This window comes from Excalfactoria chinensis, chromosome Z (genome assembly GCF_039878825.1).
Source record: "Excalfactoria chinensis isolate bCotChi1 chromosome Z, bCotChi1.hap2, whole genome shotgun sequence".
NCBI lineage: Eukaryota > Metazoa > Chordata > Aves > Galliformes > Phasianidae > Excalfactoria > Excalfactoria chinensis.
The window spans coordinates 43,522,269-43,547,412 of record NC_092857.1 but is presented as its reverse complement, the minus strand read 5'-3'; the positions used below and the strand labels follow the sequence as shown (position 1 = coordinate 43,547,412).

General features: G+C 37.7%; 1 protein-coding gene across 1 annotated transcript in view; it reads left to right on the top strand.

Moving 5' to 3' along the window:
• LOC140264656 (protein Hook homolog 3-like) overlaps positions 1 to 25,144 on the top strand; it is a 71,908-nt gene extending 46,764 nt beyond the window's left edge. Inside the window, 11 exon segments of the mRNA XM_072360565.1 lie at positions 5,445 to 5,555; positions 8,453 to 8,540; positions 9,092 to 9,161; positions 11,296 to 11,436; positions 13,411 to 13,498; positions 17,622 to 17,656; positions 18,434 to 18,516; positions 20,436 to 20,536; positions 23,417 to 23,521; positions 23,636 to 23,707; positions 24,999 to 25,144. Coding sequence (XP_072216666.1) covers positions 5,445 to 5,555; positions 8,453 to 8,540; positions 9,092 to 9,161; positions 11,296 to 11,436; positions 13,411 to 13,498; positions 17,622 to 17,656; positions 18,434 to 18,516; positions 20,436 to 20,536; positions 23,417 to 23,521; positions 23,636 to 23,707; positions 24,999 to 25,139 — 1,035 coding nt within the window. The 3' untranslated portion in view covers positions 25,140 to 25,144.

Genomic DNA, 25,144 nt, shown 5'->3' with positions numbered 1-25,144 from the left:
TTTCACTGGACAAATACATTTGTCAGCATGCTTACTTTACAAAAACCAGTGGGTGTGAGAATTATTTTTCTCAAACTCAGTAGTAAGGCTTGGGTTACAGCCTCTTATTTAAGACAAAATATATACTTGGAAATTTACAGCAATGATGGATGTACCACAGCTAAGGTAAGTTACTTCCTTAGTTAAGTATTTTGTTTCCTACTTTGTCTGATACGTATGAATATCTAGTTATGCACAGGTCTAAAGAGAGAAGGATGCATACTGTCCTTGTTGTTCATATGCACTCAGAAGAGTACAGAATTTTTGATAAGCACAGTCTTTGGGGTGAAGCACACCTGTTTTGTTGTGTTGTTTGTTTTTTTTTTGCTTAACAAGGCTTCACATGATCCTGTTTCTGTAAAGCAGAAAGGTGTTCTAATCTCTCTGCTCCTACACTGATAATGGCATAATTCTAAGATTCTTGTTTCAGGGCCAGACAGAGGTATGTTTGTTAGAGGAGTAGTGCCTGATATGTATTTCTGCTGAATCTGATACTCCAGGTGATCATGTTACCATCCTTACATGTACGTGCCAGCTTACAGTAGAATAAGAACACAAAAACAACCATGATCTACAAGCCCTGGTACAACGTGTGCTCCAGAGTCTTGAAAACTTTTTCCTGCATGCAGTCATCATTACTGTTAAGTTAGCAAGTTTAGTCCCTTTAGGCTAATTGTAGATACAGGTTCAAATGATTCCATGAGAGGAAAAGAACTTGGATCAGAAAAATATTGATATATCAAAGTGAAAAGGGAATACAGAAAGCAGTAACCTTTCACACAGAAGTGGTGTCACGTTTACTAGCAATAAATGTTCCTTGCCTTTAACAGCTGAGTACACAAGTATCTCATGGACTAGAGTGCTTGAAGGTTAAGGGAGCTTGTGAGAGCTGGGCAACATTTAAACAGCACTTGTTCCAAGCTCGAGATCAGTGCATCCCCTAAGAGTAGGAAACAGGGGAAGGGAGGCAGGAGACCTACATGAATGAGAGAAGGAGCTTGTGGATAAGATCAAAGGAAAGAATCAGCTTTATGAATGTGGAAAAAAGACCTGCCCTCTTGTGAGGACTATAGGAGTGTTGTCAGGACTTGCAGGGAAGTGATGAGGAATGTTAAAGCTCACCCAGGAGCTGAAGCTGGTGAAGGAGATAAAGGATAATAGGAAGGATTTTTTTTTTATGTTAATGGTAAGAGGAAGACTAGGGATAACGTGGGTCTCCTGCTGAACAAGGGAGAGGTGTCCTGGTAACAGTGGATGCTGAGAAAGTGGGAGATGCTGTACACCTTCTTTGCTTCGGGTTGTTACTTCAAAGACTCTCCCTCAGGACTCCTGGACCCTGCCAGAGAAGAGACAGAGTCTGGGAAATTGAAGTGTTCCCTCCTGTTGAGGACGGAGTGGTCCGGGAGCATATTGGTGGGATCAGTGTTGAAAATCCGTGTGTCCTGATGGGTTGCATCCACATGTCCTGAGGAAGCTGTCAGAGGTGATTGCCAAAATGCTCTCTGTCATCTTTGACAGGTGCTGGAGAAACAGGAGAAGTGCCTGAAGACTGGAGGATAGCCAAATGTCACTCCAGTCTTCAAAAAGGTCAAGAGGGAGGATGTGGGAAGCCAGTCAGTCTCACCTTTGTTTCTGGAAAAGGTATTGGAACGCTTTGTTCTGGATGCCATCTCCAAGCAATTGGAAGAGAAGGCAGCTATTGGGAGTAGTCAGCATGGATTCATCAAGGAGAAATGGTGCTTGGCCTACTTTGTAGCCTTCTATGGTGATGTCAGTGGCTGGTAGATGGGGGGGGGGAGAGCAGTGGGGTGTCATCTATCTTGATTTCAGCAAGGCTTTTGATGCTGTCTCCCACGACATCCTGGTACTGGAGCTTAGAAAATGTGGAGTAGATGAGTGGTAGGTGAGGTGGTTTGATAACTGCTGACCAGCCAAGCTCAGAGTTTGGTGATCAGTGGTGCTGAGTCAGTTGGAGACCTGTGACTAGCAGTGTTTCCTGGTGGTCGATGCTGGAGCTGATCTTATGCAGTATCTTTATCAATTGGATAGTGTCCACCCTCAGCAAAGCAAAGGATACAAAGCAGGGAAGAGCAGCCTACAGGCCAGAAAACTGTATTGCCATTTAGCAGGAGCTGGACAGGTTGGAGAGCTGGGCAGTGAGAAACCAGATGAGATTTAACAAAAGCGAGTGTAGAGTTTTGTACCTGGAAGGAATAATGTTTATAAGTATCCCTTTGTCTCCCTACTTAACGATATGGCCAACCTCTTTTCAGTGGTCTGTGGGGAAATGGCCATAAACTGGAGTACAGGAAGTTACGCAGCAATATGCATATGAACTTCACAGTGAGGCTGATGGTGCATTGGAACAGGCTGCCCAGGAAGGCTGCAGAGTCTCCTTCCCTGGAGTAATTCAAGACCTTCCTGGACGCCTACCTGTGGCAGCCTCTTCTGTATTGGGACCTGCCTTGGCAAGGGGGGTTGGACTCAGTGGTCTCTGGAGGTCCCTTCAGCCCTCTACAGTTCTGTGATTCTGTGGTAATTGTGTAACCTTTGTGTGTGCATCTGACTGTACTTTACTGAGGTAAGGATTTTGAAGGGGAAGCCCTTTCATTTGTTCTGCAAAAAGTACTGTTCCTTTTCTGTGCTCTATGGGTGAGACTTCCCATTTGAGGTGCTGATAATTTGTACAGAACTGGTCACTGTCTGAGACTAGCATTACATCAAGTGCCTCATGTGAGAGGTGGTAGTTCCTTTCATCTAATTACAGTGTTTCAAAATGATCTCAGAGTGCCTATACCTTACATGTCTGTTGGGTTTTATTTTATTTTTTGGAAGGCTGGCTATGAATTGTGAACTGTCGTTTTATTTTTTCTGTGAATCTTAAATTTTGCTGTAAAAATTAAGCCAGATGTAAAGATTCAGATACCATTGTTTACTACAGTAGTGGAATGTGTCTTCTTGGTGTGTGGAGGAATTCAGCTCCCCTTAAGATGTTGTCAGCAGTGGAGTTACTGGAAGCATTTCCCTGTCTTAGAAACTCTGTGCTGTGCAGGTGAAAATTCAAACTGTTGCAGTAATCTGCAAGGAAATATAATTTTATGTACTAGTTTCATCAAGATGATGCTGGTGGTGGCACATTGTGCCTGGAGACATTGCACTTACTTAGGAGGCTTTGCTCGCTTTCTGAAAGCAAGTGTAATCATTTTCTAAGAAACATTTTATTGCAACGCGAAGAGTTAAACTGTGCAGATTCTATGATTATTTTTGTAATTTTAATTCAGCCCCTTTGTGCATGTGTGTTCTGATACATTTTTAACAGTATGTCCTGCTTTTCTTTGCAAGGTTACTGCTTTACTCATTCCACATGTCAGATAATGCTCAGTAAATGTGATGGCAGTTCATTCATTATTATTGTTGTTATTATTTTAATCTTCTGCATTACCATGTAGCTGTGTATCTTCTGAACACTCCCAAATCCGATTTGGGTAGTTTATTTCCTGCTGTGGTTTTCTGTATAGCATTATCATAGCTTGAGTGACTACAGACTTAATGCATGTATTCCAGTTGAGGTAGGAATATGCTTATTTTACAGATGAAGATGCTTATATTTACAGATGAAGGCCTCCATTCTTTTTGTATTCCGTGTGATAGAAGTCACATCTGAAAAATTATTTTCAAATCTGGCATTGTGAATTTTTTTTTTCCTCTGATCTCAGAAATGACAGACGTTGTTTTTTATTTCTTTATTTAAAAAGAAGGAAAGAAGGAAAGAAGGAAAGAAGAAAGAGGGAAAGAAGGAAAGAAGGAAGGAAAGAAGGAAAAAGAGAGAAAGAAGGAAAAAAGAGAGAAAGAAAGAAAGAGAGAAGAAAGAAAGAGAGAAAGAAGAAAGAGAGAAAGAAAGAAAGAGAGAAAGAAAGAAAGAGAGAAAGAAAGAAAGAGAGAAAGAAAGAAAGAGAAGAAAGAAAGAAAGAGAGAAAGAAGAAAGAGAGAAAGAAAGAAAAGAGAGAAAGAAAGAAAGAGAGAAAGAAAGAAAGAGAGAAAGAAAGAAAGAGAGAAAGAGAGAAAGAGAGAAAGAGAGAAAGAGAGAGAGAAGAGAAAGAGAGAAAGAGAGAAAGAAAGAAGAAAGAAAGAAAGAAAGAAAGAAAGAAGAAAGAAAGAAAGAAAGAAAGAAAGAAGAGAAAGAAAGAAGAAGAAAGAAAGAAAGAAGAAAGAAAGAGAGAAAGAGAGAAAGAAAGAAAGGCAAAACAAAACAGAAAAAAACAAAACAAAACAAACAGAAAAAAAAACAAAACAAAACAAAACAGAAAAAAACAAAACAAAACAAAAAACCAAAACAAAACAAAACAGAAAAAAACAGAAAAACCACCCCAGTATCTTTCGTTCTAAGTCAAAGACCATGCAGATTTTCAGGCCTGTAGTTATTTTCTTACAGTTGTTCACAGTGAAAGTGAAATGAACTGCCAGGCAGTCTTATGTAGGCACAGCTACTGCTTTGCACTGACAATTAGTCACTTCCTCTGTAATCTGAAACCCATGAGAAAGCCACCTTATGAATTGCTTCTGAAGAAGCTGTATGTCTTCAGCTGAATCATCATTCAGCTTATGTATTTGCAGATCAATCTTTATTCAGATTACTTGCCTCTGTGCTTTCTACATAATGAGTATCATTAATGTCTGAGGATGAGATTTTGTTAGTAAAGATTGAGAACTTTAGAAAGGGAAAACTCAGCTGTTTTGCCTTCTGTTCACTGATTGTTTCTGCTCAGCTTTTGGATTTCTACTTATTAAATAAGCTCTTTATTGACCTGTAATTGAAAGTATATACTTCACTCTGTTAGACATGTATTTCATTCTGAAGTAAACTGATTATGAGCCTCTGGCCAAATGTTCATATTAGTGTACTAAGAAAACAATTAATTAAATCTCAGGTTAAGGGACATTACCTGACTACATAAACTGGCAGTTGAGTTGTGAGTGAGGCATAACAACAGTTGTAGATCATTTAATTTCATTAAAGGCTTTTTTTTTTCCCTTGGCTTCTCAGAAAGCAGGAGGATTTTTCTACTGCTTCTGAGCAATGTGATGCATAGAAGTACATAGCTTTTTTTTTTTTTTTTTCTTTTTTTCTTCCCCTATTGGCCATGTTTAGGCTTAATGTCCTGTTTGTAGGTATACTGAATGTGTTCTACAGGTTTTACTTCTTGTCGTTGTCATGAGACCTACTACTTAAATGCTGTTAGTTTTGCTGAAACAGAACATCAAACAGTTCTTATTAGTTCTATAGATAAGCATTTCACTTGTTTTACAAAATAACTTGTGGTGCATGGTAATTGGCTACTTGTGTCATATGTATTTTGTTTTAATACTAATATTTGCAGACAAATTATTGATTCTTGTTCTCACAGGCAGTTGAACTCCAAAACAGGTTATCTGAAGAATCCAAGAAAGCTGATAAATTAGATTATGAATGCAAACGGCTGAAAGAAAAAGTAGACAGCCTCCAAAAAGAAAAAGATGTAAGTGCCAAGGTGGTGGGGTGGTTTTTTTGCTAGCAGTGAAAGCAACTTTGTGTCCTTTGTAACGAGAGAGACGTCATAATAAAAATTAGCCATTTACAACAACCTTTTTAAATTAGGAAGCCTTTTTTTGACTTATAATTTCCTTGTGTGTGTCTTATGAGGTCCTTTTTAAATCTTAAGAACTGTACAGCATAGAATCAAGTGACTAAAATCATATGCAATACTTATTTAAAAAGAAGAGCCTTCCCAGTTGAGATCTGAAATTGTTTCTTGCCCTTTCCTCATGAGAAGGTTAATAAATGCTCAGTGTAATCGTCAAGTATTCTGAATGACTATTTAAAGTAGGTATTTTTTGTAGTATCTTCCTATAACTCCTGTTTCATTTATTTATTTATTTAGATCTTTCTTTGAGATACCATCTGCATGCTTCTTTTTATGGAGTCATGAATGCTGCAACAAGAGGCTTTGGAGTCTTTTAGAAAGACGTTTCCATTGTTGCAATCTTGCCTTTCATGACAGTTCATTGATCTGTCTTGTAATGTCAACATGGAATACATAGGGCTGGTCTGTTCTGTTCCTCTCTGTCATTTACTGCTGATGATTCTGAGATCAGTTACTTTGTCCCTTCTTTCTAAGACCAGTCCTTCAGATTTTTCTTGCATACTCTTGTTTCACACCAGTTTGTTTCTGTGTTTGTTTTTTTGTTGAGTTTTTTTCTTCATAGGAATGCATTTGCAGTGCTTCTAAGGATGGCTGACACGTGTGAGTTAGAAATTTCTCAGGCTTGTTTGAAGTCTAAGTCCATTTATTCCTCAGGCAGATTCTTTATAGGCATTTCCTTCAATACATCATGTTGCCTATTAGATATTTTCAAGAAAGAGCAGTCCTTACACTTAAATAAAATCTGTAAAATAGTAAATCTTCAGTAATTTTCAGTTCACAGGTCCTCAATTTCCAAATTTTGTTTTTGTTTTTTTTTCAACTACTCTGTACAATTGACCTTATCACTTCCATTTGCTCTTCAGCTCGGACTGGAATGCTTATAGCAACCATTTGTGCTTTGGCTTTTATCTCTGCTTCTTATTTAAAGTTTGTTTTTCTGGTTTTGTTACATTTAACAGTGGTAGGAGTGTGTTTGTTGCTTATCTGTTGCTTGACAGACCATTTTGTCTTGCACAAAGGATCTGAATTGCAGGTGACTGTTGTACAGTTTTCAGTTTTACTGCCTGGCTAATAGCATGTTCTTTTTACTTAGGATGTTTTCAGTACTTTCTTCTGAATTGATATACACCTTTGAGATATAGTTTATAGCTGAAGATTCTCAACGCTTGTATTAGTGATTTACCACCAATGTTACCTCCTCTTCCCAGCTGTCATATACATATCACTGCATTGCACATCACAGATCAGAAGCTATGGGCTGGTATTTTGTCAGGTACATTTTAGAGGCAGTTAGAGAAATCAGTTTTGTCCTTTTCTTTATATTCAGGCAAAGTGCAGTGTTTGATATCTCTAGCTTTGTAGGTGAATTTCACTTCTGTTGTTTGAGAAGTAATATTATTTGATGAGTTGACTTTGTCTTCACTATACAAATGAAGACTCTGAACTTTGTCTATTCATTAAAATATTCTAGTGCTTGGTTAATTAGCTTAATGTCTTCTGATGTAACTGACTGCAGAATCTTTGCTTTCAGCAGTTGAATTTGAACACTCCTCTGAGTAGCCATTTTTCTGTATTTGTAGTAAAACCAGCTTTTTAAACGGTGAGACTTACGAAATGGCTTGCTGTGCTAAGAGAACACACACTGTATCCTGTTTATTTTGGCAGTTGTACCAGAGTTTCCTTGATAGGATTCAGAAATACAACAGAGGCCTCTGCCACACCTCACCAATATAGTCTTTGCCAAAGGTTTTCCAAGTTCTGAATACATTTGGGCTAAAATATAAAATGCATATCTGAATCAAACATTAATGTGTTCAGATTCAAGGAGATATATTAATATGCACAGCAGAGCTGAGGTCTGACTTGGAGCTTTTAGTGATGCTGGATATTTCTGATATTGGAGCACACTACAACTTAAATCTTTAAGTAATTGCTATTCTCTCCTTTAATTTCTCACTCTTGGCATCTTTCTGGACTAAAACTTGGTGTTATTTGTAAATTCTGATTTTTACCAAAAGGAGATTTCTGTCAAATGAGAGTATTTACATGATGCTACTTTAGACCTATCTATCTAGATCCCAAGACGGGCCTGTTCTGATTTTCAGTTCTTTGGACTAAGTCTTAAGCAACTAGTATTCCTAAATACCTGAGATGCTGGCTGGTGAATGGCAAGGCTAGTTGGCACACATCAGGAAGGAGTTACGGAACTGCTGCTCACACTTTCACTGCTGAAAGGGAAACAAAAACAAGTTAATGAAGTTTTTCTTTTGTGTTGACCATGCCTTTTATTTCACTCCTGGCTAAATCTTGATTCTCGCTGAGGGAAACATCTGCAGTGTCTTCTCACTTGACTTTCCCTTGGAACAAACCCCTGATGAGGGGAAGAGGAAGATGGCTTAACGGTTCCTGTACATACTGTTTACTATCTGGCTCCAGTACTTTGTGTCACTGACATGAATGACTGTGTTGGCTTATGCCCGGTTTTTACTCCTCATAGCTGTGTTAGCAGAGCATCAAACCTCCTCAAAAATAACAGTTTGTGTGAAATACTTTAAATTTCTTCTTACTCTGTCATGAAATGGGCTGAGATGTCTTAATTTGAAAAGCAGACTCTGATATCACATTCAGTTCTTTTGAAAGTGTTGATGCTATATGCCTTTTGTCAAATTCTATAGTTTGAAGATGGAATGGTAGTGCCAAAACTTACATTTATTCTCTTTCTGATTATTTAGAGATTAAGAACAGAAAGGGATTCTTTGAAAGAAACTATTGAAGAACTCAGGTGTGTACAAGCACAGGAGGGTCAACTCAACACTACAGGTAACAAATATGAAGATTAAAAGCATCTTTTTCTAGAGTTTTATCTGAAGAATACTGGTTGTGCTTTGTTTAGGAGAAAATCAATTTAGAATTCTTTGAAAGCATCAATGAGAAGCTGCTTCTACTACTCATGACTTCCATAACTTCTGATTTCAGTTGATCAGAACTTTGTCTCCCCCTCACTGTGGTAGTTCTAGGATGTATTTCTAAACTGTTTAGTCAGTCTGAAGAAAATGACTTATGCTTTCTCAGGCGTATGTGGTACTTCATGTGTTGTAATGTATTTGTATTTTTACACAGCCTTCTGATAAAGACCTTGAGCAGAAAATGCACCACAAAATCATGTTGACCAGATTGACTGTAGAGAGAAATAACAGTTGTTATCTAAATGAAATTGTGCTTGCCTGTCCTGCTGTAGCTTGATTCGGTGCCATTTTCCATTTTTATAGCATTACTCTAAAATTACAAACTTGTAGAACAGAACTTATTTCTTTTTCTGTAAAAGAAAGTAACTGATCTGCTCGTTAAATGTTTTACTTCTCCTGACTCAGGACTGATGCCCCTAGGAAGACAAGAACCATCAGACAGTTTAGCAGCAGAAATTGTTACTCCTGAAATAAAGTAAGCCAATACATGTGCTTTTTTGTACTAACCATTATGATGTACCCATAAATGAGTGCTGAAAATTTTCTGCAGTTAATATTTCCTATCTCATTAAGGATTTCTGTGCAGCGGGAGCTTTTATGCTTAGAACAAAGCTCATTTGACCCCTCTTCAGTTTTTGTAATGTGAAAGGAGCAGTAAATTTTGTAACCAATTTTAGATCAATAGTAAATAACTACGAGCTATGAAAGAGCATAACAGCCGTGGCAGAGCCGAAAGTCATTATCATATCATATCATAGTATCATAGTATTGTGCGAGTTGGAAGGGACCTTTGAGATCATCGAGTCCAACTCCCGGGATTCGAGCCCTCTGTGTAGCAGAGCGGCACTTCTACCCCCTGCTCCACAGGGGGGGATTCGAACCCGGGCCCCCTGGTGTTGCAAACGGGAATTCTACCGCTGCGCCAACTTCTTAAAGAAGTTGAAAGTCACATTATGCCAGTGTCACGGGCTTACCCCTAGATATCAGTCCATGACAGGAAGGCACAGGCACTGGGAAAAGGAAAAAAAAAGGAGACAAAGGAACGAAGGAAAAGAAAATAAAGGTTTGCAGCGTGACCTGGCTGGCCGCGGGCTCCTGGAGAGGTTGAATGGCAGAGAGTGAGCAGATAGCTTTAACAAAGAGAAAACATAATGGCAACAATCTGAGGAGGAACGGGAATTTACTAAATGTAACCAAATCAAACAAAATGAGAGAGGCGAGAGTACCTAAAGTAGGAGGCAAACCATGACGGTGCGAGGGAAGCACGTGCTTTGCTCCACGGTGAGCTGAGACAGTCAGAGCAGCTGGGGTCTGGGCCAGAATCCCACCCCGCTTCCTCCTCATGGCCCTTCCCCTCCAGGAACCAAAATGCCCAAAATGGCAGTAGCATGAAATCAGAACGTTAACTCTTTAACTGCCACTGTTCTGCATGATGTTCTGATGTGAAATACCGAGAACAGAAATCACAAAGCTACAACAGCCAGTAAGCTCATTCGCTATGACTATAATCTGAAAGTTAGGTTATTTTGAAAGACAGCCATGTCTCAGAAATTTGTTGACCCTGTAGGCATTTCATTTTTTTTCATCTCTACAAATACTGATACAGCTGTTAAAGAGTGGAAAGCTCCTTATGTGGTCAAAACATAGTTTCAGTGATAAAGGAGTAACTTTTTACCAAGTTAATCGTGGAACAGAGTTGACTTTCTTCTATCTCTACTGATACAACTTAAATTCAAGAGCATTCCTGTTAGTTTTGTTCAGGAATTGGAAAATGTTTTGTGTCAGTATTAGTGGAGTATGGAGTTACTGATTAAACCTACAAGACTGGATGAGAGAAGACAGGAGCCATAAATTCTGTAAATAGCCAGGGACAGACTTGTCATTTCCCCATCTCCTCACACTCCTGAAGATGAAATCTAGATTTTATGGAAGTATGCATCTGTGCAGACTGTTTATAGCTCCTCAACTCAGCTTCCTTGCCTACTACATAGAGGCAGTGGCAGTAGCTGCCTTAGTACTAGAACTTCCTGAGCTGGAGGTCTGGGCTGCTGCTTCTGTAGGTGAAGAGGAAAGGCAGCCCACACATTCAAGCAGCAGTTGCTGTTCTCCTGTTGCCCACACTGTGGCAGAACATGAATCTGTTTACAAGCACCTTTCTCCATCTCATGGAGGAAACCAGTTGACTACACAGGAAATTTTTGCAGCCTGGGGCCTGTCAGTTGCACCTGAGTGAATCAACAAGGATCATGAGGAAAAGCAAACCTTTAAGTAGGAGTAGCTTCTCCAGGTTCTAGCAGTAGTTCATTTACAACTGAGATTATAACCTCCCTTGATTACAACCTCCACTTAGTTCCAGATTTTCTGTATTCTACCTAATAAACACATCCTGCTATACTCTGAGATCCAATAGGGTCATTCAGGCAAATTTTTTCTGTGTTACTTTCAAAAATTATAGCTCCTTTAACTGGATTTTAATTTGTGGGCTTGAAGACATGATTATTGTTTCAGATGTCTCCCTTAAATAGGTTAAGACAATATTTATGCAGTCTTTACACATCCTGTGGTAATCTGTTTACAATTTCTGTAAAATGGTGTTTCAAATTACTTAGGGAAAAACTCATTCGTCTTCAGCATGAGAACAAGATTTTGAAGTTGAATCAAGAAGGTTCTGACAATGAGAAGATCGCCTTGCTGCAAAGCCTTCTTGATGATGCAAATTTACGGAAGAATGAATTGGAGACAGAGAACAGGTAAGAAGTATTGTCCTCTGCCCCCTAAGTTATTTTTGTTTTTCAGTCAATGCGGTACACTTCTGTACAGTTCACAGGTAAACAGAGGTCAAACCAAATGTTTTGTATGAAGGATTATCGTGATAGAAAGATAATCAATGATAAATAGGAAATGCATACCGATGTCAAAGGCTTGCCATAAACCCCACACAGGAGCAATCTCCAGAGAAAGAAACCCTTCCTTAGTGGTAGTCAGCCCTTAAGTGAGATCTGGGAGAGGTGGAGCCAAGCTCCGCCCCTTCTGGTAGCACAGCTGAATTACCTTCACCTGTGCTCCCACAGCTGACTCATTGCTTGCCTCAAGTGGTTAATCAGAGGTTCAGGCTGTGATCAACAATTTCCCATGCAACTTCTGACACTTTTTTCCCAACCCAAGGTTTCCTCAGCACAATAAAAACATAAACTTACTGTTCTGAGTGAAATGCCAAAAGGATGTGATTGAATTACTGCAGAACAAAAAGAATCTGAGAGATGGGGAGGCTGTGTAAGCTGTGCAAGAAGGCAGGCTCTGGGGGATGTTATCAGTGTTTAAAAATATCTGATGGAAGTGCCTAAAGCAGATGGAGCTGAAGTCTTTTCAGTAGTGAGGCAGAAGAGGCAGTGGGCAAAAACTGGGAACACATGAAATTCTACCTAAATGTAAGAAAATATTTCTTTACTGTGAGTGTTGCTAAACACTGGAATGTGATGCCTGGAAAGGTTGTCTCCATGCTTGCTAGTACTCAGAGCACAGCAGCACTTGTCTGTCTCTATGGATGTGTACTTCCAGGAGCAAGATGCATCTGAGGATGCTGAGGTAACGGTAAAGAAAGCTGACCCTTAGCTGCACATGGCTGCTCTTCATTTAATCTTTGAAAGGTCTTGGTAGTTGATAGAAGTTTTTGAAGTTTGAGAAAAGGTCAGTGCTACACTCATCTTCAAAAAGGCTAGAATCATAGGATCACAAGGTTGGAAAGGACCTACAAGATGAACTCATCCAACCGTCAAAGAAAAAGGATCCGTGCTGGCTGAATTTTATCTGCTTCCAGTCACATGAGGGACAGGTAAGGCCAATGTGAATATTTCAGGCCTGACTAATGTGATTGTCTCCTACAGTGAAATAAGTGGCTGCCTATGCGGTAGCAGCTTTGACAAAGCCTTCGTTACAGTCTCCCATAAGTATCTTTATTTTCAGAACGGTGACGTACAGACTGAATAAGTAGTAAATTCAGTTGTAATGAATAGTATCAGTAGGGCATGAAGATAGAGAAGCGTTGAGGTGAGGGATGCTGGAGCATATCATGTGCGGTGAGACCGAGGACAGGGTTTGTTCAGCCTGCAGAAAAGATGACAGGGGAGATCATTCTGTGATATACATCTGTATAATGGGAATGTGTAAAGAAGGCAGCTGGTTGATGGTGGAAGTACAAGAGGCAGTGGAAACTATTTTGAGTACAGGAGATTTTGAAGGAATACAAAAGGAAAAACACGTCCAAAGGAAATTTAGAAGAGAGGCACAAAGAAGTTGCCTGACCTCTGTCCTTAGTGGTATCCAGACCTTAGCTTTACAGCAGTCTGTTGTACCTGCTTCAAGTCAGATTTAGATAAACTCAGGAGGTCCTGCGGATTATTAGAGTTCTGTCTCTGCATAAAGGCAGTAACGTAGTTGTCCTCGCACAGAAAGTCAAAGATTAGAAACTCTTCTCTTGTATATATGGAAATAGTTTCTTATGACTTACATCCAACACTGACCTGGAAAAGTATCAGAATGTTCTGAGAGGCTGCTGACACTGTCTATGGAACTGTTGTACCAAGTTCTGTTGTAAATGTTTAGCGAATAAAATGCAGTATTAGGTATCTTATGTAGATCTGGAAACATCAAATCCAAAAAGTCTTAGGCATCATCTTGAAATTTTTTGTTGTTTTCTGAGAAACAAAATTTTACCTATTCCATAGATTGGTAAATCAGAGACTTCTTGAAGTGCAATCCCAGGTTGAAGAACTACAAAAATCTTTGCAAGATCAAGATTCAAAAGCTGAAGATGTAAGTAGAAATCTGTATCAAACTTATGTTCAAATAGTTGCAGTGACTTAAATGTAGAACTTTTTGTAGAAGTTTCTGCTTGTTATTTAGTAAGGAATCGGTCTGCTAGGAATTTCTTATTGTTTAGCATATTCTTTGTTATTGTCTTAACACTAAGTTGTTCTTCTTTAAATAGAATATAAGACAAAAAAAGACATTTCTGTAGGAAAAAAATATAAACCTTCTATGCAGAGAAAGTACTCAATAAGTTTTATTTGGTTAAATTTTGTATGTTCCAGTATCAAACACAGCATTGTTTAAAATTATATATCTAGAAGAGAAAGCTTTGAGGGAAATTAAGGGCATGTTAATTCTCTACATCTTAATAAAGTATCTGAAGATATTTTTGTTTAAGTAGTGGAATTTAAGGTCTTTGCTGCTGGTGGATGCCCTGTAATTTAATTTTTTTTTTAATGTATCATCTAATGGCAAGAAGCTGGGCAGGCCAAAACTGAAAATGGCGTATGGTTAGTCACTTAACATAATGCAGCATTTTCTGTTTCCACACACAGAGTTACTTCTGTTTTAACTATGAAAATAGGCATTGTGGCAGGTTGTGTGAAGAACAACTTTAGTTTTCCACTCCAAAAAATTCTTTTGCTACCTCCTGTATTTGATACAAGAAGTTCTGTGACCTTCTTGGAAACAGTGATTTTCAGGAGGATATATGTATATGCAGTGTGCACTCACAATACCAGTGTATTCCCCTGCTAATTGGCAACAAGTTGTAATGTGTTGTGTTCTATTTTTGTGTTTGTTTGTTGTTTTTTTTTTTTAACCGATTTAGATTAAAGAAATGACAGATCTTCTATCTGCTTATTTTAATTTAAGAGTTCTTAATTTAGCTTGTCCAATTAATTTTTAGAATAAACTGCATGTAAATGAAGACCATAATCTGGTTCAATTAAGGTTATTTTCTTACGTAATTTAGAATGTGTTTTAGAGTGCATTTTAAAATAAGTTAATACTATTTTATGATTCTGAAATATTCTTTGCATTCTTGTTCATTTACCAAAATCTGATTTTTCAGGATGAAAAAGAATGTAAAAACATTATTCTCAGATACTATGTATTGTTAATGGTCCCTATCTAATTGAATTCACTATTATTTACTGCACTGGAATCCTGTTCCCTTATAAAGCTCTGATTTGGATTATAGCTTAGGGCACGTCTACAGCTTGCTTACTGGGCTGATTGCAGCCCATGCAGGCAGCATGTGAGGTGATTATGCTAGTAGTAAAACAGTACCATGGTACAGCATGCTGTGTGTGTACAAACGGATGTTGCTAAGCAGAGCTGGAGTTCATGTCCTGTTTTGCCGAGCTCAGTATGTAGGCCTTCACTTCTCTTAAAGAGGCAAAAGAGTGTAGAACCAGATCGATTGAGGCTGAAAGAACATCTGAATTGATGGTCACCTTATCCAGTCAAACAGAGTGTGGCAAACCTCAAAGTTAAACCCAGTATCAAGGGTAATCAGGTTGTACTGGGACATCTTGAAGTTATCCGTAAGGTATCCTTAGAAAAAGTGACTCTTGAGAATCATGAGAACAGAGATAAGGAGGCCATGGCATGCAGTTCATTGCTGCATCACTTTGACCAACTTTTTTCTGATTTTTACTACTTCTCTGCAACGGTGCATTGAAATTTTTATACTGAAGGTGTAGTGGAAAGAGGATGTTAGGAGGGCATCGGTGTGATTAGGCCTGTAACGGGCACTGACACAACGTGCTGGGATTCATGAGTAGTCCCTTCTGGGTACTGCCTTGCTAGCTAGGGAATGGCCTCCTTACCCTGAGCTTCTAGGCTGCTATATCAGGTGAAACATCCATGGTGTGCCAGAATAGCAGGTTTGATTTGTTGTCTTTCAGAACGTGTACATGTGTAGGGCTGCTTGACAAATACTCCAGACAGCCTTGTTATGTCATTTGCATGCTTTATTGCTCCTTTTCTTCCTGCTTGTTCACTCTTTTTCTGCCTACTGTAAATATAATCCTAAGTAAGCAACTGACCTTAAAGTGCTTCCACTCCTCTAAATCAAGTTCTGCTGAATCTGTAACAAAACAAAACAAAGATTTTTTGTCCTGTTAACATAGGCAATCTTGGCTTTATATGCTATTCTTAATACAGTTACTGTGTCTTCCTGACTTAGCTCCTCCCTGAAAGGTCTGCAGAATTCTGTTCTCTGTTTGGTTTCTTGTGAAGTCAGCAGCTTAGGTTGTTACTTCTACTTGTCTGTGAAATCTGGTCGTCCTAGTGCTATTCATAAGTTTGCTCAGCTTCTGACATCGTTAGCTGTTGTATCAGGCAGTTTTCTCAAGTCATGCGCTATAGTATCTCTCATCCTGTTTAGTTATCCTAACCTCAAGCCAGATCACATTCATCTGTCTGCAGCCTTTAGTCCCCAGAAAAGAGAGAGAATGCTTTTCTTGGCCTGTATGCAATTAAGTATTAATAAATTTTCAAGAAAGATGCTTTATTTTTTAGGTGTTTTAGATGCAAGGGATGTTAGCAGTTAAATACTGGGGAAAAAAGCTTTTCTAAATCACCTCATCAGTTGTTTCTTTTAGTGTTTTGTAAGTGGAACTCATTAGCATAGGGACAGAATAACTAAACTGCTAGTATGGATTTGTTGATTTTTCTACAGTTCTATAAAGAAATATTTTTCTATCATGAACAAGTGAAACACATGAAGTTCGTTATGAAGCTATTTAAAGAATAGAGGAAGCTTCAGCTCCTACTGGGACTTTAAGATACTGGCCTTCCTACGTGAGAACAGTAGTTATACCATTTCTGAGTAGCAGAGAATTTGGATGTGTGACTTTGAAACTGATTGCGACTGTAAAAATAAAACTGGGCAGACACAACTTTTTTTTTTTTTTTTTTTTTTTGAGTAATTGGTTTGGAATTACTATCTTAGAGAGTATGTGTCTTTAGGCTGGTAAAGCTATGTGCTTTACCTTTTATCCTTTCGCAATTCATAATCACCCTGGGAAAACACGTGCCTTTCTTTATTATGGTGGTAGCTCAATAGACTGTGTATTTTCTCCTGCTATGTTACTTGTATTATTTTCTTCTTAAATGACTTTACAAAAAGCAGTTGTTCTTCTTTGAAGTTCTGGTTTGATTATTTATAAATGTGCTTTTTACTATTTCTGTGGTTTTTTTGTTGTTTTGTTTGTTTGTTTGTTTGTTTTTAGTAGTGTGTTTTAGAAAATGTTTTAGTATGAAACAACTGATGAGAATGGAGGAGAAAAATGTGCATGCCTGAGAATATGCATAGCTTTAACTTTTCTGTTCATGTACTTTCTAAATAGATTCTTTTGTTGGTTGCTCTTTTGCTGTATACTAATGTCATCTCTGTTTCTTGGCATGGGCTTCTGCTCAAGGCTATTGTGAGTATGGCTTTCCGTTTACTTAACGCTACTTTCAGTTCATAGACATTTGCTAATTTCTTTTTTTTTTTTTTTTAAATTATTTTTTAAATACTGTGTGCAAAGTGAGCTTAAGGTTAAAGTAAAATTTACTTTGAAACTATTGTTTAAAGAGCATATAGAAATGTGAATTAACCAGAAAGTGGAACACTGTAAGTTGTATGATACTTTTTTTTTTTTACATGTCAGTAGAGATGAGAAACAGAAAAGCTGTAAAAATATCTGTTGTTCCCTGGTCCAAAACACTCTTTTTCTCCTAGTTTCATTGGGAACAGGAATTTGTTTCAACTAACTTATTACATGCCTTCATTCAAATTGCTTTGCAGTGACTCTTTTATTGGTTTTTACTGCATTTTCTATTTCAGGTTTATTTGTTAAGTCTAGTTAAAACTGCTGAAGATCCTTTATGGATCTTGCCCATGTTGATCTAATTCCTGGGGAAAGATCTGTGAAAATACGAAGCATTCTAATGTCAGAGTTGTCAAGGAAAGGATTCTACCACAGCGGACAGGTTTACAATTGTGATCTAAATCTGAGTGAAGTAAAAAGGTGGATTTTGGTTCAAATGTCAAAATTGTATCTTAAAAATATTTTTTAAATTATGTTAAAGCATCACAATATATTAAAGTAACACATTTAACTTTCCATTTTAGTCAGTTCTTCTGAAAAAGAAACTTGAAGAACATGTGTAAGTATTGTGTTAGTCTTATTTTGCTTTCCATTTAAAATGTGTTTTCCATATGGCAGGGAAGGCAGACACTCATGAATAATGCATCTATAAGCTATACAAGTAAGAGAAACGGCTCTGCACAGGAGAGTTAGGGAATCTGCTCTTTGGATATTATTTTCATTTCATAGAAAACCCTTGACAAAATAGTAAAAGCCATAATTAAACCATCATTCTGTGATAATTAGGATACGTCACCTAACAGCGTAAGAAGAGTGATTTATTTTGTTCTGAGGGAAACATTTTAATGTAAACAGACATAGTCTCTTTGTATCTTAGTAGGGCATAAAGGAACATTTTAGGAAGTGCTGCTTTGTTCTTCTATTCCTACTTTCTAAAATGTGAAGAGATGCTCACTTTTTTTTTGTTTGCTAAGTTGTTTACATAGTTTCTGTTGCTTTGTGGCACAGCCGTTCTTTCTTGATGTAATCTCCGGTACAAGTACTCGTTTTAGGCATTGGTTGCACAATTTACTATAAGTTCTAAAGTAAGTTAATGATTTTGGACCAAGAATGAAGCTGCTTTTTCTCCATATACTGTAATAAGTTTCAGCTTACGTTACAAATATTTCTACAGTGGCATTGATATACCTGTCTTTTGTCCTTTTTGCCCAACAGCAAAAATCAGTAACGCTGTAAGAAACATATGGCTATTTGAGTTTTCTTATATGTCATTTAATGTTCATTCAATCACAGTAAGTTTTGGGAAAACACTATATGCCTTTTTGATTTGTAACAGTGAGAAGCTCCACGAAGCTAATAATGAGCTACAGAAGAAACGAGCTATTATTGAGGATTTGGAACCAAGATGCAATAACAGCTGTGAGTTTACTGGCATTCAGTCTGTTCCTTTTCTTTGTAAAGTATTTTGTGAGGTCTTTAATTAGAATGCCTGTAGAAAGTGTAGGCTAAACAAAATGTACATTTTAAACAGCAGTGATATTTGTTGTTAATTTCTTCAGAATTTATGATGGCTAGAAAAAAATGCCTATAATACTCAAAATGAAGGAGATGGTATCTTAAATACCACCATAACAGTGACCATAGGAATAGCTACTTGGTATCATAACTGTCATTGAACCTCTGCTGCTCAGAACTGTTGTGTCTCCTAGCATCTTAATTTTGAAGATCCTTGGGTTATTTTTACTGACAATACATATTCCTTCAGTATGTTTTTGGATGACAGATTAGAATTGTGTTGTAATTTGAGAAAGCCTTTGGACAGCAGTCAACAAGAGTGGCGGTTTTATATCATACAGACAGATGGTTTCCAAACTCCTAGCATCTAGCTGTTAATGACTGATTTTTAGTACAGTCATGCTGTTTATTTCATGAGATATATTACTGGAGCTGGGTTGTTGTTTTGAAGCTTACTCACTCTAAATAACAAGGCAAAAACTTGCAACCAATTTTAGTTTCTCTGGTATGTGCCAAAAAAATTAAAGTCATGAAAAGATCCAGGAAGGCTGAAGGATGTCATTACTCATTGCACAAATCCTCTGTACAAAAGGGATTTTTAATTATGTTGAGCCAAAACTACAATATATGTTGTAAAATTCTGTCATGGCTAATGGTAGAACACTTGGAATTGAAGGTCATAGACTAAAAGAATAAACATACGATCCTGTCATATTTGATAAGCCTAGTGTTAAGTGTAAGAATAATTTACCGACTCTCTGACTTACAAAAGTCAAGACATATCAGGCTTCAGTAGTTGCTTTCTAAAAATCGAGTTTTTCCTTTAGTCCTGATGAAATAAAAATACCAGCACTTCTTCACACTCAGGATAAAAGTTGTGTGAATTATTTCTTCAGGTTCTTCTAGCTGTCCTGGCCATTTCCAAAAGGACTGGGCGTTATACAAGAATTATCCCCCCATGAAAAATGAATTCTTATGAACTTGGAGCCCATCTAATTTGATTCTCTTATTGATCAGTGACATCTTTCAGCAGGACTTTGTTCTCTGGAATGCTGAAACATGACTTGATCTTGTTACCAGCTTAGTGTTTTCTAAATGGTTAGAGAGAAAACTATAGGATAAATATGAAAGAACGTGGCAAAATAAGGCAGCAGAACAGATAGATAGACTTTGAGTTGCCAGTTGTCTAGTGTTGTCTGAGCCAGGCACCAGTGATACCCACTGCTTGATCCAGAACGATGGAATTGGCTTTTTTCTGTGAAGATGTGTAGTTCATACAGGCTGTAGTGGCTCAGCTTATTTTTTTTAATCAGTGCAGGAAAAGACTGTGCAGTGAAACTGTCCTGAGTTGCACTGCTGCAGAAGAAATTAAATTGAGTATATTAATATTGTAATTCTGATAATTTTTTGTCCAGCGTTACAGTTATCTAGGCATCATATCTGTTAATCGTTAATCTCACTAAGAATTGGTAAACTCATTTTTATCTGAGTTACAGTACCAAGATATTTTGCAATATGTAATGTATTAAGAAACACATTTTGTGAGTCTGCTAACTAATTGCAGTGATTTGATTCCCTTCCATTTTTCATAGTCTTTTAAAACAAAACTTGAGTACTTGCTTGAGATTATGAAAGAATGCACGTTTGTTCTTTTCCTGAGCTGTTCAGTAATTAAAATTATGATATCTGCTGAATTACATTCCTCATGTAAGCTTTTCTTAACTGCAGTATGTTCTAGCTGTGCTTTAAATGTCTGTTTGAATTCATGAAAGTAAACATAATGTAACTGTTGTTTTCCAATGTATGTACCTCCTTACATAAAGCATTCAAAATTGAAGAATTACAAGAAGCTTTACGGAAGAAGGAGGAGGAAATGAAGCAAATGGAAGACCGTTACAAAAAGTGTTTGGAAAAGGCCAAAGGTGTAAGTGTTCTTGTTCTACATTAATGATTCCTGTCTGCACCACGTGCCTACTTTCCAGGAATGAAAAACAAAGAAGTTAACTTGTATATACAGTGTTATGAAGAAGAAGAGAAATTGTGAGATTCTTTACCATCTCATCGTTATGGTACACAAAATTGATGTATTCTGCAGATTTTACTCTTGTGTTCATAGCTGTCCCCTTTTGCTGCCTATCAATAAGCCCCTCTGCTGTCTCTATAAATGTATATACACATGGCTGTAGATTTCTGGGAGTCACCCAGTCTAACCTGACTTAGCAAAGTCAGCAAATGACAAGGAGAAGTGTGCTAAACCCTTTCTAGTGTTGTGACAACTTATTTCTTTATCAGAATTCTTCAATACTTGTGTCTCTGAGCTGACAGAACTGTAGATTAGCTGAAGTCATGTCCATACTAGGAAGTGATGTGAAATAGCTGCTCTGTATTTCACAGTCAGAGAACCACCCATAAGAACTACCAAGGAAAGAAAGCTCTATGAGCAAAAATAGTTTTTAATCAGCACTTGTGTTGGGACTTGTGACAGTCTTTGTGAAGGTTATGCTTCTGTACACGTTTGTAGCTTCCTGAGACCAAGTACTTGCACAGCTTGATCAACAAGCTCTGCTTTCATCATTGTTTCTTCTTTTGATAAAGATTCACAGACAGAGAAGGAAGCTTGGAGTTCTTTGCTTCATGGGTGGCTGCATCCATTTATGTGCGTTGCTAGATGGTCTGGGCTTCTCACACTGCTTAGTCAGTAACGTCTGTCTTAACCTGCAGTAGATAGTTTGACAGACCCCCACACTGACCCCTTACCCGCTACAGATTTTGCTCAGTTCTTACTGCTCAATGAATTTTTCATCTTTATTCCTTTTAGGGACACTTTTAACAATTTCCTTTCTGTTACTGCCCTTAATGTTTACAGCCAGGGGTAATTAGAGGTTTACCAGGGTCATGATTACCAATTTATTTTATCATTCATCCTTTGCTTCCTGGCTTTTGATTGTGGCCTGGCTTATCTGATTCATCTAGAAACCATTTTAATATGAACTCCTTTACTGATGCTTTTTCTAAGCAAAGTAGTTGGGTTTGTTGTTTTTGTTTGTTTGTTTGTTTGTTTTTTGTTTTTGTTTTTTTTCAACTGAGTCACCTGCAAAAGCTGTTAAATTTCTCTATTTATGTTTAGCATTGATTTACTGTTGCTATTTAATATATGCTCCTGGATAGAAGATGGCTAATGGTATTGAGGTTGTGGCTTCAAAATGGCAGTATTGAGATCTCAACCATAGTTCCATTTCTTCCCTCTGACTATACACTGATATTTTAAGTTTCTTGAAAGCATACCATTGTTTTCATTCATGCCAGAGTTCATGATAGTATCAAGAAGTCTGTTGTGGCTGGATGGAGTTAAGCTGGAATCTGTAAATGGGTTCCTAATCTGGCAGAATTTTATGCTTCCTCCTGTTATTTTGATACAGATTCCTCAGTGGCTTCTTGTAGGATTTCAAATCTTTTTCATTTCCTTTTTTTTTTTTTTCTTTTCCTTTTTGCCTTATGTTGCTTACTATTTCTCAGGGTAGTCTGATGAAAGAGTCCTGACTTCCCCTTTCAGTAAGATTTATTTGTATGTACTGTGTTACTATGAGATGTTTCATACAACAGTATTATTTGTTATTTTAGTCAGGTTAGCTTTTTGTTGTGATCTTCTTACCAACTTTCACTATTCTTTTTTTTTTTTTTTTTTTATGTGAAGATGAAAACAATCATAGCCTTCCACTACTGAAATTTTATCCTCATCCAGTGTGTATTTTCTTAGAAATATAGTTCGTTAAAGTACTGTTTTATTCCAACATCTGTATATGAATCTGAAATGGGTAGAAAGACATACGAGAAGTCTTTTCCCATATGTCCACATTCTGTTAAAAAGATTTCCTTTTTTTTTTTTCTATTAAAGAGTTAGGAATTTAGATATTAAACTGCATTTGTTCTTGGTTTAGCTCTGTGGCTTTTAGCAGTCAGATGCTGCCTTTATTGAATGCCACATATAAGCATACCTAGGTGTGCATTCATCTTATTAATAAGTTAATTGCCATGCATATGCCACAGCATGCTTCTTGACATAACAAAGTTTTGTAGAAGTAGTGCCATCTGGTGCCAGGTGGCATCTTTCCAGACTGAAGATACTTGTAAGCTGTAAAGGAGGAGTTGGCAGGCCACAAACAGGTAGATGAGAGCTATAATGAGAAAAGTCTGTGAGAAAAAGTTTCCACCACTGTGGCCCAGCATAGTGCTACTAGTAGAAGGACCTGTGTACGTGGATCTGAGATACTTAGCCTCTTAGGTGTCAGTTTTTCCCATTAGTAGTTTCATGCTGTGGCCATGTAGAAGAGGCTCCTGATCAGATGTGCTAATGTACTATGGCTGATGTTCAGAGCATCTGTCTTGCAGTTCTTCAAGATTGTTTTGTAGGATTCAGTCTCTTAAAGCTACACATTCCTCTGTTCAGGGAAGTGGTTGAGTCACAATCCCAGGATGCGTTTGAGAGCAGTTTGGATATGGTGCTCAGAGATATGATTTTGCAGAGGGTTGTTAGAGTTAGGGTACTGTCGTTAGGTTGCAGTTGGACTTGATGATCTTTGAGGTCTTTTCCAACCTGAGTAATTCTATGATTCTATGATTTTGTTCCACATGTTGGTGTGTCTTTTCTTACTATTTATGTATTTTAAGTCACTTCTTTGTTTTCTAACCTGCCTTACATAGTTATAATTTCTTAGGTTTTTTGTTGTTGTTGTTGTTGTTTTTCTCGTTCCACTGTATTGATTTTGCAGCATTTAATTAAGCAAAAGTTGTTCTTATCTTACAGGTCATTCGTACCTTAGATCCTAAGCAAAACCAAGGTGCAGCTCCTGAGATTCAGGCTCTGAAAAATCAGTTGCAGGAACGGGATAGAATGTTTCATTCACTGGAGGTAGTAATCTTCACGTTTCTTGTTTTGATGTGCATTTCCTCATTGTTTTCTAGATAAAGACTAATACTTCTATTATGTATTGTATTTTAACTTATGCTTTTGTTTGTTTTATAGAAAGAATATGAAAAAACAAAAAATCAAAGAGAAATGGAGGAGAAACTTATTGTTAGTGCTTGGTACAATATGGTAAGAAACTCCAGAACTTTAAAACATGGGCTATTCATGAAATGCCTCATTGATTTACATACTGTTGTTTGAAAAGTGTTTTCCAACACCAGACATTTGTTTCTATGTTTCTTAATGTTATAAAGATTTTACTATGTAACAGTTTATTCCTCTGATAATGCTGGGGTAAGCTGGAAGCCTCCAATTGCATCTTGTAGTTCTAGCCTGAATTTTTTACTTTGATTCTGCCATGTCCAATCTTCCCATCGTTTCTAATGAAGGGGCAGAAGGAAACAATACAGCCTAGTACTGCAGTAAGCACTCTGACAAGCAACCTCTTCAACCTTGGGTACAAGTTTAGTCCCAAGTGAAGGGTGAACGTGGGCCTGGCATCCCCTTAAACTGTTCAAAATATAAAGAAGCAGCTTCAAAGCTTTTGCTGGGTATTTATTTGTGCAGAGACATTTTTCAGCTTCAACAAATGTTGGGTCCAGTATGACCCCACTAACATCCATTTTTCATTCTCCTTCACCATGAAGTTCAAATTCCTCCTCGCTTTCAGAAGAAGAACTTGTTACATTCATGGATAGTAAGGCAAAAATAGTACTTAAGCAAAGTGTTTGAATCCTTTAAATATTGAAGGGATTTTCAAGTGGCTAGTGTCCTTGACCACATCTGTTGCATTACTACCACTGATGCGCAGAATACAGGGCTGAATAAAGAGTTGTGTTCAGTAATCAGGCTTGAGTGCCAAGATGAGTGTTGATGGTTTTGTGTACATCTTTTTCTAATTAGCCTTCTGTACACAGCTCACATCTCTCATTTTCTCCTTGCATTTGCTCCCTCTGGAAACACACTTTCAAGATGTGCTGCTGCTGTATGAGCTGGTGCAGAGATAAAAATAATTTCATTGTTTTCAAAAAGTGAAGTATTCTTCTAGTTCAGCATACAAAAGGGGGTGGCTGAGTGATGAGGGGAGGCACTTCTGAAAAGTCCAGTTACTATGTGCTTATGTGGAAAAGCATATTGTCAGATGTGGGAATCCAAGGGACCTGCTTCTCAACAGCTTCCTCCAAATTTGGACAGTGATTGGAAAAAATACTGAGGACATTGTAAAGGATCAGGAAGAATGTCTTTTTGTCATGCCCTTAAAAAATGTAATGCTTTGTGTTTGAAATTCAGAACAACTTAGTGTTGTTGGTGGAGGTGATAAAATATAAATGAATATATAAATGAATAAAGTTGTCAAGTTTTTTTGTTTGTTTTTTGTTGGTTTTTGTTTCTGAGAAGTTTTTGGTTTTTATTCCCACAGGGGATGACTCTGCATAAAAAAGCAGCAGAAGACAGGCTGGCTAGTACAGGCTCAGGACAGTCCTTCCTGGCTAGACAAAGGCAAGCCACGAGCACAAGGAGGTCATACCCTGGTCATGTCCAGCCGGCAACTACAAAGTAGAGAAG